Genomic DNA, 14,349 nt, shown 5'->3' with positions numbered 1-14,349 from the left:
TTGACATTCTTTCCAAGTTAGATCTTGGGGCATCACACCAACTGTATGGGGCTCCCTTCTTGGAGCTTGTCGAATACATAGAAACATAGAATTTGCAGAGAAAGCATGTTCACATCTCTTTGAACTTGAGCCCTAGAATGCCGACAACTACATACACCTAACAAATATATATGTTGAAGCTAAGCTGTGCGAGGAAGTTAACATAGTAAAGAAGCTTTTAGAAGAAAGAGGGTTGCAGAAGTTGCAAGGTTGTAGTTGCATTGAGGTTAAGAAGAAGCTTTATTCATTTGTTTCTGTTGATGAATTAAATCCACAGATTGAGCAGGCTCATGCCTTGTTGACCTAGTTAGTAAAGGAGGCGAAGGAGATGTGTTATATTCCAAACACCAAAGTTGTTTTGTATAGTCTTGAACAGGAGGAAAAGGAGAAGATTGTTTTGGGTCACAGTGAGAAGCTGGCTCTGGCATTTGGACTTATCAGCAGTAGCGATGAAGGGGAGGTTATTAGGATCACAAAGAATCTAAGGCTGTGCGAGGATTGTCATTCCTTGACAAAGTTTATTTCAGAGTATACGGATAGAGGGATTCTTGTGAGAGATGTGAATCGTTTCCATCATTTTAGAAATGGCTCATGTTCATGCATGGATTATTGGTGAACTTATACCTAGGACAATTGTTAGTATTATTCTTTTAGAGGAGTTTGTTTGAAGTTAGTGCTTGCAAGTGATTAGCATCGAGTTTAAGAGCTAAAATTCAGCATTTATTTGAGGGAAGTGAAAATTAGGCTTAATTAGTGGATTAATTATTTTGTGCGAACGCCCGTTCGAAGACCAATCAGAATGCGCCACGTCACCCCTTTGCTTGGTACCGGAACTCCATACTGCTCGGTACCGCTAATATGACACATTCTAGTTGGTCTCCGCCTCCGCACAAAATAATTTTTCTCATTAGTGAGGGGTTGATAGCCACATCCAACTTATTTTTTATACAAAATAATAAGATGATAGCATAAGTTAGATTTTAGAATATTATTTTCATTTACAATTATAATAAAATAATTAATATAATTATGATAAAATAATGAAATATTAATGGAATAGATAAGAAGGCCATTGAATTTCTAGAAGTAAATGAATACAAATAATCACCTCTCTAAACTTATATTAAATATTTAGATAATTATTATTTAGGAAGTTATTACATTAGTCTGGGTGGTGTAGTCGGTTTTCACGCTAGTCTCACACACTAGAGGTCCCCGGTTCGAACCCGGGCTCAGACATTTTGATAAAAGTTTTTTTTTTTGCGGGGGCAAAATGGTAAATAAATTGAAGCCGATGCGTGGAGTGCACCGCGATGCCAAATGCAAATAGAGAACGAAGCTCTTATCGATAATCAAAGTTCGGCTCGATTTCTGACCTAACAGAGGCTTTCAAAATCGTCTTCAACAGAGGTGGGAACGATGGATTGGGGGAAAGTGTCGACGGATGATCTAATTGATGCCCTTCGAGAGGTTGATTGGTCTGCTCCTCCGCGTCCTCTCACCGAATTTTTCTCGAGATTCACCGTCCCCAGATCCTCCGCCAAGTGGGACAGCCGGTTGAAGTGCAACCTCTACTAGTGAGTTTATTCCCGATAATTGGTTTTTAGATTTTTTTTTTTGGGTTTTGATATGAGTTATGTGGTTTTAGGGCTATTCACTATTTTTTTGTTTTTTGGTTTCAGCTACAGGACGAATTATTTCATATTGATCGTCTTCCTTCTTGGTAATATGATACTTTTGTCGTAGGTATACTAGAATTGATTGTTTGATTTTGGTTGATGTACCGATGATCCGATCTGCGCTATGTATCCTTATCAGGGATTGGATTTATCCGGAAGCCACTTGCTATTATTGCTGCTGCTTTGACCGCCTTGAGTATTGCGTTCTTGAATGATAGGTTTGTATTTCTGCTTTATGCCTAAAAATTTTGTCTGGTTTATTCTTAAGACGAAGTATCTAGTGAAAAATTGCTAATGGTAAACACCTTATTCCCTTATTTTTTCGGTAACTGAAGTAATGTTATTCTAGCTATCCTCTAACATTTCAAATATCTTAATAAGCCCTTTAGTTGACTGACATGTGCTTTTATCAGGTTTCCATGAATGGCCGCTCTAACTTGAAATTTCCCATCATTACCTCAGTACTGTTTGGACTAATGTTTTTATGTTCATATTGAAGTTAAGTGCCGTACCCACCACGGGTTATCTTGGTGGTGAAGAGCTGGCTGGCCATAGGCCAGGTCCCGAGTTCGAATCCCATGACAATTCATGCAAAGCCTTAAGTGTTGGCCCGGATGAGTATGGGGTGGGTTGTCCGCTAGGTCGATCGGGGAGATTAGTGGCCGAAGGCTGATACTCCCTGTCCCAAAAAAAAAAAAAGAAGTTAAGTGCCGTCAAATGCTTAAATGGTGTCCACCCAATAAATATCCGAACAATTTCAGAAAGATAAATTTAGCCATCAAGTTTATTTTGTAAAAAGCAGATTGATGCGGTGGCTGAAATTGTAGGTAAAATAAATATCACAATATTCAGTGTTATTCCATGCTAAATATCATAGCAAGTTTCCAAGGTTCTATTTACTGCTACTGTCTAGTCGTTTGTTCCAAGTAATTTCAATTTAGTTCTAAATAATTTCCATACTATTTCCAAATGTATGTAACAACCTTAACATCTCTATCAAAAACTATACTGGATGTTAATCATATAATATAATTATTTGCTTGAAAAATAATTTTGCAATGTAAGAAGCATCATTATGGCTATGTTTACTAAAAATATAGTAAAACAGATATATGATCATTTTTTGGCTTCTAAAACATGGGTGACCCATAAATGAGATTCACCCAAAACAGGACAAGCTAGGTGTGTTTAACTCAATGGCAGGTTTCAATTCATATTAATTCTAGCTGACTTTCCCGTAGGGATTGTATGAAGATAAATAATTTGTTTTATAACCCTCACTCATTTTACTTTAGCCATGTACTTTTCCCTTTTGCCCACATTTCTCTCTCCCGTTCTATTGTATTTCGGATGATCATAGGTCCAAGAATGTTGAATCTTATGGATAGATACGTGTTTGAAGGGTTTCATATTCCATATTTTTGGGGAATATGCAAAACCTAATTCAAATATAGAGAGTGAAAATGATTAGAAAATAGATATTAAGATCAACACAAAAATACAAGAATTTGATATATGTTCACTTAGTTGATGTGACATCCCGTTGTCACCAATGTTTATTTTAATGAGTGGGTACTTAATTGTAAAATTGCAATTTTAAATTTCGAATTAGAATGGGTTTCTTCGAGAGGAGAAAATTAATTGGAGAAAATGAAACAAATCAACCTAAAATATCTCCATTAAATTCTCTATCTCTTTTATATCTTAAAGGTCAACCCCCTTCCAAGGAGAGAATCTAAGCAAGATTAGTTATTTTTAGTGCGTAGTTCTTATGCTCAAGTTTCTTTTAAGAGAAGAAATCAAACTAGTCCTCTGATTATTTATATGGGGCTAACTTTGCCTCAGAGTATTATATTTCTCCAATTGAATTGATTATACTAAATTGTTTTCAAATGGTCCCTCATATGAAAACTGACTAAAATTGGGATACAAATTTGATCCCATTGTAGTCCCTCAACCATACAAAATTATTCTCAATTTAGCACCCGAGAGATCATTTTGGGATCAATTTTGTGTAATCGTGGGACTTTATTTGAAAATTTTAACTTGGATTAAATTGGCCACAGAAATAATCAGAGGACTAATTTGTTTTTTTCTTTCTTTCTTTTAAATTTGAATGGAGTTGGTAGATATTTCTTTGATCTCTATAAATAAAGATCAAGTTGTAATTTGAATAAATATTGGATGAATTCATTCTTAATTTCTGCTTCCAACAATTTCCTCCAACTATCCATGGGCTCTCCGCCACAGAACAATGGTAAGGTAATAAGCAATTTGTTTAAGCTTCTAAAAACATGCTTCATGATTAAAAAATATCTTGATAGGGAAAAAATGCATTTGATTGTTTGAAGTTGCCTTTACATGCTTTAGTTTGGTGGAATTCACAAGAAAATTTTTTGATCTGTTAGCCTGGATATTTTAGAGTTTAAAATTTTGCTAGAAGCTCAACTCTATGCGATTTTATATGAATAAGAAAAGTGGATTCAATGGCAGAATTTGAAAGTAGGATAATTGGAAAAATGTGCAATAATATATAAAGAAATTTAGAAGGCAGAAAACTATTTTTAAAAGTTTTATTGAATGTAAGATTTATATTCCTGAAATATGTAGTAAGACTTCATGAGAACCTTCACAGAAAGTTGAAGCTTTTTTGTTGTTGTTGATGTTTTTGAGGTGGAACAACAACTATTAAGAACTTGTAAAGAAAGACCAACTTGTAACTCTAAAGAGGTAGAAGAATGAGTGCTAAGTTATAGAGAAAGAAAACACTTGATCACACTGTTATTACTACAAGAAGCCAGAACACAAGTTCAAGGATTAGAATTTATATCCAAGGAACATGCCAAAATTGTCTAGATGTAAAAATTCTGCTAATTTGAAAAGATATAAAAAGGCCCGTAAGGAGTCTAAGAAGGTAATGTGCGATTCAAAGATTTCAACTTTTAATGATTTATATAATATATAAGATATTAACGAGGGCGAAAGATATATGTATAAGTTAGCAAAACAAAGAGATAAGAGTAGTAAGGATTTAGTTCAAGTGAAGTGTATTAAGGATGAAGATCAAAAAGTTCTTTTATTAGAAGAGGATATTCAACAAATGTGGATGAGATATTTTTATAAACTCTTCAATGAAGATTATGAGAATGCGATTGACTTTAGTGACCGTAACACCTTAAATAAAAATAAAGATTTTTGTTTTTATCGACATATTAGTAAAATCAAATTTAGAGAGGCTTTAAAGAAAATGAAGTGTGGAAAAACTGTTGCACCTGATGATATTCCAATAGAGACCTGGAAATGCTTAGGAGATGAAGGAATTTCTTGGCTTACTCAACTTTTAATATTTTTTTGAAGACTAAAAAGATGCTAGATGAGTGGAGAATGAGTGTACTCATTTATATTTTTAAGAATAAAGGTGATTCACAAGATTGTGCAAATTATAGAGGAATCAAGTTAATGTGTCATACTTTAAAACTATGAGTGAGAGTTATGGAGCATATGTTATAGTGCTTTACTAACATTTCTCAACATCAATTTGGTTTCATGCTGGGTAGGTCTACTATGGAAGCTATACATTTATTGAGAGCTTTAATGGAGAAGTGTAGAGAGAATAAGGAGGATCTACATATGATATTTATTGATTTAGAGAAAGCATATGATAAAGTTCCAAGAAAAATGGTAGGGGAACTTCTAGAAAAGAAAGGGGTTAATAATGCTTATTTTCAAGTCAGTAAGGATATGTATGCAAGAGCTATTACTTGTGTTAGATATAAAGTGGTTTGATCAAGTATTTTCCTATTTCAGTTGGATTACAGCAAGGATCAGCCTTTAGCCCGTATTTCTTTTATTTAGTCATGGATGTTCTCACTAGACATTTGCAAGAAGTTGTATCCTGGTGTATGCTTTGTGCTAATAATATTCTTCTTGTTGATAAGACTTGAGAGGGAGTTGAAGGTAAACTTGAATTATGGAGGTCAACCTTATAGTCCAAAAGCTTTCGTTTGAGTAGATCTAAAACTGAATATATGGAGTGTAATTTTAGTAATCGTAGTTCTAATGGGGGGATTGTGACATTGGGTGATTAAGTTAATAATAAGAGTACATGTTTTACATATATTGGGCCAATTGTTCAGAATGATGGTGAAATAGATGGGGATATTATTAGTAGAATTCAAGTTGGATGGTTGAAGTGGAGGAATGCATCGGACTTGTGTGATATAAAAGTCCCCCCTCAAACTCAAGGGACAATTCTTTAAGATGGTGGTTAGACCTGCAATGCTTTATGGTGCAGAATGTTGGCTATTAAAAGAGAAGTATACTATTAAGTTAAGTGTTGCAGAGATGAGGATGCTCATGTGGATGAGTGACTTTATGCTTAGAGGCAAGATACAAAATGAGCATGTACGTGTATAAAATAGGACTTGACAATTATGATCACTGGTAAGTTTTTGTGTAGAGATTAAGTTTTGGATAATTGAGGTATGTGGAGCACATCTTTTAAAGCGAGAGAGGGAGATAAGGGTATGTTTCCTTAGCCTGCTACTGTGATAAGAAAACCACCAACAATGATGATTTTCTTATCACTCGGGCAAGGAGTGTAGTTGATGAAGTGGGTAGTTGTGTGTGTCATGTGATATGTGGCTCCTGAGTCAATAATCCATTCTCCTTTCAAAAGATTTTTAGAGGCACTTATCCAATGTATGTATGAAATTTACCTAAAAGTGCAAGAGAAGAAGATACATGTGGTTTTTCAAGTGATACAAGGAGTTGTTTTAGCTTATCAATATCTTCTTTGTTGAGCTCTCTTAAACTAAATTGAGTTTTTGGGTTGGGCTGACTTGTTGTAGTGTTAGCTTGTGATGATCCCTTATGTCTACTTCTTTGATTCTACTCATTACTTGGTGGCTTTCTATATAAGTTCCAGCATGTCTCCTTTGTATGTCTTGATTTTTTGCAATAGCTGCATCAAACAGAGTCTTTGCCTTGAGGTTTTGAGAAATCCTTACTTTTTTCCTTCCATGATGCCTCTTTGGCTATCACCTTTGTTGAATCTTCAGCAATTTTTGGTTCCAGTGTTGCGCCTGATTGGCTTTCCTCTGTAGGAATGAGAGGAATGGTTTCATTCAGTGAGTGTGTTTCCTCTTTGCCAAGGATTTGGACTCTAACTTGGTCAAACTTTGTATTTAATCATGCTAGAAAATCATACACTTATATCTTTCTCAATAAAGCTTTTTAGGATAGCCGCATCTTCGGGATATTTGGTCTCTATGCATCTGTAATGATCAAGTTCTTGCCACAAGTTTTGAAGGAGAGTGGCATATTCAATCACTATCTTGCTTCCTTGTTCTGTCCTTTCCACCTTGACTTTAATTTCGTAGATTTGTGTAGCATCTCGAGCTTTTGAAAAGGTTTGTCTGGCAGCATCTCATATGTCTTTTGCAATAGATAGGAACATAAAATTATCGCTAATTTCTGGAATCATGATATTTCACAACTATGACATGATCATGGAGTCTGCTTCATCTCATGCCCAAAAATTATGATCTTATTCTTTTGGTCCTACCCCAAGGAAGTGATTCATCTTTCCTTTTCCTTTCAAATAGGTCTTCACAAATTGAGACCACTTCAAATAATTCTTCCCATTTAAGCGATAAGGTTGCATATTTTGGAAATCTCCTTTTCCTTGGTGCACCATAGAGTCCTCCATTTGGTCAAAGCTTTAGGAGGAATTTGCTTCAGACATTGCGGTGGCAAGGACAGTGATAAAGGCTATATCTAGCAGGGCAACAATGAAAGATTCTTTGGCTATAGATAGGATAACAACAACAAGGGAAAGCCGATAATGAAGGCACGACAGTACAAAAAATCGAGAATTCCAGCAACGACAATGAAGGCTCTGATACCATGTTAAATTTAGAGAATTGGAGAGGGAAAATACTTAATTTTATTACACAAACTTATCCCTATTTATAAATCTATATAAAATATCTTAATAAAGAAACAAATAATTACATAATAATGCATAATCTCTATAATATAATCCTTCCTAAATCAACCATCTAAATATGAAAGGAGATCATCATGATCCAGGCGAGCCTCCCATGTATTCCCATCTTAGCCAGGGATCAAGATGCCAAGTGATGACTAGGATTTAATTGGTGAGCCTCTCACGGATTCCAATTCTGGCCATAGGATCAAAATGCCAAGAGACTGCTAGGATTGAACAATACAAACATAACAGTAATAAACTTGTTTGAGCGAACATGGTAGAGAAATAGTGTGCTTATATGAAGTTAATTCCTCTTCTATGTAGGATGATGCAAGTTTAGGATTTGAGTTTCCTAGAATTATTCATAAAATTACATATTTTGCTTGATCCATAGATGAATATACAAGTATATGTTTCATGTCATTTGGTTAATAGGATTTCAAACATTTGCATGGTTTTAGCTCCAAAATCATTTTTGGAATGAGCAACTTTTGGGTACCATTCCAAGGCAAATCACATATAAAATACCCTTTTTTGTGAAATTGAAAAAAGAAATATATATTATGCAACTATGGGCTTCAATAGTTCAATGTTTGAATGGCTATTCCTTATTTAAAGTTATCTCATTTGCTTACATCTTATTTTATGTCATTAGTTTTTTTTTATATTGATTTTTAATTTAGTTTATTTGTATTTCTTTTTTCTTAGCCATCTTACATATTTTTCAAACTTTTATTTCTCGAACTTAAGATCTGTGGATCATGATCCTGATGTACCAATATTAGCAAAAATTGTTGTAATGATTTGGAAATTATAGATTAATCAATATTTGATTAATTGATTTGAGTTTACCATCAAAGAGGATTTGTCTGAGTTACTTGGTTTCTTCTTGTCCATGTTCTTTTTCTTTTTAAAAGTTTTTTCCAAGTTTGTGTTGAAATTTTTTGAAGTTTATATTGGTAACAGTTTGGTGTGGGGACGTTAAAAGTAGGCTTGAAAAATGATTTGGGTCACTTATTGTGCCTGCATTGAAGCTACTTGCATGTTTGTGTATTTTTAAAACCACCCGTCGCATTCTTTAATTTATAGGTCCTCCATTTACCAAGTCTAGTAATTGTACTTTCTATTGATAAAGACAATTCTCAATGAGATGTTCTCTATTTTAATAAAGGGTTGTTTGGGTTACTGAAAAAGGAATTCAAATAAAAAAAAAATTAGTTTAAAATAAATTTAGTCTAAAAGAAATAGAATTATTTGGTTGGGTGAAAAAAGTTGTGGGGGGTGGTTAATTTAAGTTGAAGTAAAATAAATTCGATATAAAGCGTGGCCTATATGGCTTGTGATGGCGGACGAAAGCAGCCGGCGTTGGCTATAGTTGGCATAGGCTGGCAGGGACTATCAATAGTAGTTCTAGTAGTGGCGAGCCATGGTGATGAGGACGATCTACGACAGCGATGACAATTGATAGGGGCGATGATGCCAGGTGGCTAGAATTTTCAAAACACTTGTTTGATTTACATTATACCAGTAATGCAACAAATCAAATAGCTCCTAACATGACATCAACCATTGTTACCTTTATTTCTATTGTTCTCTATTTCTATTATATTTTTAAAAAATTGCTTTAGCTGTTTTTCTTTGCAATTGGCCAGTTAGCAGAGTTTTTGTTTTTTTAATTTTAATTTCATAATACTTATTTTTTTAAATATCTAAAATATTTTATTAATTGAAAGTAAGGTACAAGGTTAGTCACAAATAAATGCATGAAACGAGCTACTAATAAGAAGGGCTTAAGGTCAGCTGCACATCAAATTCCATACAGGGAGCTAGTCGATATTTAGTTAAAGAATGTTACCGTTGGACTTTTTGGTTACCTATAAATCACTAACTGGGAAAATAGTATATACAGCTCGAGTTAAGAGTTTTTTGTTTAGTCAATGCTGCTTGAAAGATGTGGTTTGCTTGAGTAATATCATGATATTGCTACGTGATTTATACCTGACCTTAAACTTCTAATGACCCTAAAGTTGCATTCTGTTGAGTTCATATCTTGCTTTTTTCTGTATACTATACTCTATATGGAGATACATGGATATCATTACTGAAGCCTCTCAGAAGGTTTAGGTTTCTTAAGTCGACATTTTCATATGAGATTCAATGTTCATGGCTGTTGTAGGCTTTTTGACACAGCTTGCTAATGATCTTTTCAATGTTGAGTCACTGTAATCTCTCTAATAATGCTTACAATTACAGCTTTGCAATTACTTTTAATGAAAAAGTAACCAGGACTGTGAGACAATTCTCTCCTCAACTGGCTGCAAAAATGAGGCCACCAATAGCGTGAGTGTGCTTAAACACATACTGTTTTAGGCTTCATTTGGGACTTTATTATTGCTTTTTAAAGCAGCTTTTTAGTACAAAATTTTTAATTTTTATATTAAAAAGCTGCTTTAAGAAGCAATAAGAAAGCCATCCCAAACGAAGCCTTAATTTGCATTCGTCAGGTGATGTTATGAACTGAGGCTTATTTTGGACAATTTTCTTGCAGACCTGTTATTCGAGGGCGACCATCCACAAAAAGAGCCATTCATATATGTGGCCACCCTCGTTGGATATTTGTCTTGATATTTTCTGCAGGTAAGCTTGATCCAACTTTTAGCATAATAAGAATAATTCTTTTAAACGCTTAAGTGTTGGGTGATCGTATTTTCAGCTAGTTGCGTCTTGTGGTTCACTTCTTGCAACCTTCTTACAGTACTCTGGGCACTTGCTATTGGTCTTCTAGGTAAAAATGATTCAAATTCTTTTGTCCTGCTTTCATGGCGTCACATTCTAACATTTTTTAACTTCTGGATGAATTTTAGCTACAATACTCCATGCCAGTTTCAGAACTCCGAATTTGAAAGCACGTTTGAATACATTTCGTGAGGAATTTCGTGAAGTCTGGCGCAATTACAGTGAGTTGTAACTTTATCACTGATGTAAGTCTCTAGCCTCTGCTGCAACTTCCCATTACAGAGTTTCTTGCTTGATTGATTTTTGTCTTTGCATGCTTGCAAGAATTCCCTTAACTTGTAACCACCAATTAGTTTATCTTTCGTAGATTCAAAATGTCTACGGTTACATTGGAATATTTCCATCTTTTAGTTGAGTTTACCTGTCATTGTATTGTCATTTATCCATGACGTTAGAGGCACCTTGGCCTATACAAATGGTGATTAGTTGTAGGGGTGTCGGATTTTGGGTCGGGTTCAGGTCGAACCTGGAACTGACCCGTATTCAAACTGGTCGACACTAACCTGACCCGGGTATGTAAACGGGTCAGAAATTCGAACCCGAACCCGACCTGGCGCGTTGCCGGGTTGACCCGACCTGACACGGGAAGGTGGGTTACGGGTGGGCGCAGGCTGTGGGAGGACGCGGGTGCAGACGTGAGTAGGCTGGCGTAGTCGGCGGGCAGCCTCGAGTGCGTGGCCGACTGCTGGTAGGCGCGGGCAGCTTCGGCGGGCGCACGGGCAGGGCGCGGGCAGCCACAGGTAGGCTCGAGCAGGTATGCGGGCAACCATACAATCATTTCAAACGGGTTTCCGGGTTGACCCGGCAACCCGTTGGGTCAACCCGAACCCAACCCTTTTTTCAAATGGGTTGAATCCGGGAACAAGAACTTGACCCATTTTGGAAACGGGTTGGGTCTAACCTGAAATTTCAGGGTCGGGTTCGGGTCAGGTTTTCATGTATTGTCAAATATTGACATCCCTAATTAATTGATATACATTTTGTTAGTTTCAAGAACAATCATGCCTTTAAAATTCTTTTTCTTTTATTTTTATTGCAGGATTTTTAGATAGATGGTAGCGAATATCGTTGAAGTGGTTGGTTTGCTGTTCTTATAGAATCATCGATCCTTTCGGGCGGCTAAATCACAACTTTGTGCCATTGATGGCTTAAACTATTAAGGGCTAAACCTGCATTCAGAATTACTTGTCATTTATCCTGTCCAATTTATGTAATGCCAATATTCTCACTTTTTGTAGCCAAGATGGCTTAGGGAATAACTTGAAATATGAAGATGGTTCCGTATTGACAGGTGATAATTTTGCCTTACAATTTTATTGTGAATTGTTACTAGCTTGTATATATAAAGATGGCTTGGAGAATTAAAACGCTCGCAGGGCAGGGCAGGGCAGAGATGGACTAACAGAACATATTTTGAAGGGCAGAATACTAAGGTACATATCCTTCATTTTGAACATTGTAGCATTAATTTTTAGGTAGAAAATGGGTATTCAAGATTAAATGGAATAGAGAATTTAATTTTTTTCTGTTAACGAAAAAAATAAATTTTATTTTCTGCCCAGTTAAGTAATTTCATTAATATAAAAAGAATTATTAGACAATATCTTACTCGTGTAAAATTGGAGATGTAATATAATATAATGCAAAGAAGGTTTGTTAAAATCGTTAGCAATTGCAGCTTAGGAATGCATCTGATGTATTCAAAGGTAGAGATAATTGGCTTGCTTTGATCTCCAAACCAACAGCAGCCTTACAATGATTATTTGACAACTGATTTATGATGCCCCTATCCAGTGATTTGAAAATGTCATGTTAAAGCGCAATTCTACATAGCTCATCTTGGCCTGTTGGTTGAGAGCTTATGCTTCTATCTAAGAGGTATTGGGTTCGAGTCTCTGTGTATGTGTTGTGTTGAGTTTGCCTTAAATGGCCTAAATGTCCCAAAAAATAGCTCACCTTGGCATGTTGGTTGAGAGCTTATGCTTCCATCTAAAAGGTCTTGGGTTTGAGTTTCTGTGTATGTGTTGTGTGTTGAGTTTGCCTTAAATGACCTAAATGTCCCAAAAAAAAAAAGCGCAATTCTAAACACATAAGAGGCCACTAATCGAAATTTCTAAAGACAATGAGCTTAAAAGCTGATCCTTCATGTAATTCAATTGAAATAGTAAAATACTTGGTCAAATCATTTTATGTTTAAACACAAGGAACACCTGCGCGCGCGCGCGCACACACATATATATATATCCTTGAAGACTTGAATACAACTTTCTTTTCTAAAACTCTACAAAACATTTCTCCATCAAACATCTTATTAAATTTATAGCATTTTGCCGTATCTTAAAATTGATTTTGAGAAATATTAGTATCTAGTCTTTAATATTGGCTAAAAAACTCTCCTATAGTTTTAAAGTAAGACACATTTACTTAGTTCTTCTATACTTAGTATGCTTTTTGTATCACCTTTATTCTTAAAAATAAGAATCAACACATTTTCCTCCACTCATATGGCATCTTTTTTTCTTCAAACTAACGTTGAAAACTTTAATAGGCCATTTTTTTTTTCAATCTTCAAAACATTTCCGCTTCTCTGTTGGAATATTATCAGGTTAAATAGCTTTTTTCATACTTCATTTTCTTTAAAGCTTTTCTAATTTATGTTTTATTAATATGTTGATAAAAATAAAATATTAGGGTCACTAAAGTCAATTGTATTCTTACAATCTTTATTGAAAAATTTATTAAAATATTTGATTTACTTTTGTTGAATATTTTCTTTTAATACAAACACTTTGTTAAATATCAAAATACTTTTCATATATCTCTATTTTGCTTACTTATACATATATCTTTCACCCTCTTTAATATCTAATCTATTATATAAATAATTAAATGAAAATATATTAATTTCTTAAGCTCTTTAAGAAGTACAATTTAAATAATTTATTTTTCTTATAAAAAATAATCAAATGTAAATTTTAATATATCCATTTTTATAAGCATTAAGATATTATTATCTTTTCTTAAATAAAATGCTAACAATTACAAGATTATAAGTTAGAAAAATTTAATATGATCCTACTACTTTCATTAGTTACCCCAAACACATAGCTATAATAAATATCTTTGAAATCTTTTACCTCTCTACTAACAAGTCCATTTAAATCTCCTTCATTAAAAACTTTAAAAAAGCATATTATATTAATTTTTTTTTAATTTAAACATATATTCAAATCTTAACATTAATAATAATATTTAAATAAATATATATATATTCAATTCTATTGTTTTCTACAATAATATTATTGAAACTCTTATCTATAATTACATCTATATTATTTCCAGTAGAAATACTAGCTAAATATCATAATTTAAATCATACACTATCAACCTTCTCCAACTCATTTAATTTCTTGAATACATATAATATTTATTTTTTAAAATTTAATATGAAATAAATAATCAATCACATACAATACTTATTTTAAAATAAATTTATAAACACAAAATTCATTAAAATTGAATTTACGCCAGGATTTCCTCACCAATTTTTTTCTTTTAAAAGGCCACAGCTTTTTAGAGCCAGGTCAAGCACCGTGCCCCCAAATGATCATTTTCAAAAATCTAACGAGGTGAAATTTAGAGCATGGAAGCGCTTGCCTGCTTACAACTTCTTCTAAACAGCACTCCATGTATGGGCGAGTTATTACGTCCGGTGACCAGACGTCCGAACATCCAAACCAGACGCGCCATCGCACCTGAATACACTGGGTCCCGGTGTATTTTGATGACGTGGCACGTCTGGATTGGTGTCCGGACGAATCCGGACACCGGACGTAATAATTT

At 34.4% G+C, this 14,349-nt stretch overlaps 1 protein-coding gene, 1 long non-coding RNA gene, 1 other non-coding gene and 1 pseudogene across 3 annotated transcripts; all 4 read left to right on the top strand.

Annotated features, from left to right (window-relative positions):
* Positions 1–655, top strand: part of LOC114580699 — a 4,618-nt pseudogene extending 3,963 nt beyond the window's left edge.
* Positions 656–1,204: 549 nt separating this feature from the next.
* Positions 1,205–1,278, top strand: TRNAV-CAC. Its single transcript has one exon. It is a non-coding gene; the product is annotated as a tRNA-Val (tRNA).
* Positions 1,279–1,364: 86 nt separating this feature from the next.
* Positions 1,365–11,873, top strand: LOC110099263 (PRA1 family protein A1-like). The gene is made up of 8 exons (XM_020826354.2): positions 1,365–1,616; positions 1,722–1,762; positions 1,858–1,936; positions 9,964–10,050; positions 10,259–10,347; positions 10,424–10,495; positions 10,575–10,691; positions 11,546–11,873. The coding sequence occupies exons 1-7, from the start codon at positions 1,459–1,461 to the stop codon at positions 10,676–10,678; spliced, it is 630 nt and encodes a 209-aa protein (XP_020682013.1). The 5' UTR covers positions 1,365–1,458; the 3' UTR covers positions 10,679–10,691; positions 11,546–11,873.
* A 15-nt stretch (positions 11,874–11,888) lies between these two features.
* LOC114580697 lies at positions 11,889–13,131 on the top strand. Its single transcript, XR_003702230.1, has 2 exons — positions 11,889–11,939; positions 12,185–13,131. It is a non-coding gene; the product is annotated as an uncharacterized LOC114580697 (long non-coding RNA).
* Positions 13,132–14,349: the final 1,218 nt, after the last annotated feature.

Source organism: Dendrobium catenatum, unplaced genomic scaffold (assembly GCF_001605985.2).
Source record: "Dendrobium catenatum unplaced genomic scaffold, ASM160598v2 fragScaff_scaffold_1211, whole genome shotgun sequence".
NCBI lineage: Eukaryota > Viridiplantae > Streptophyta > Magnoliopsida > Asparagales > Orchidaceae > Dendrobium > Dendrobium catenatum.
The sequence above is the reverse complement of the archived record's forward strand: the minus strand, read 5'-3'. Positions and strand labels throughout refer to the sequence as shown.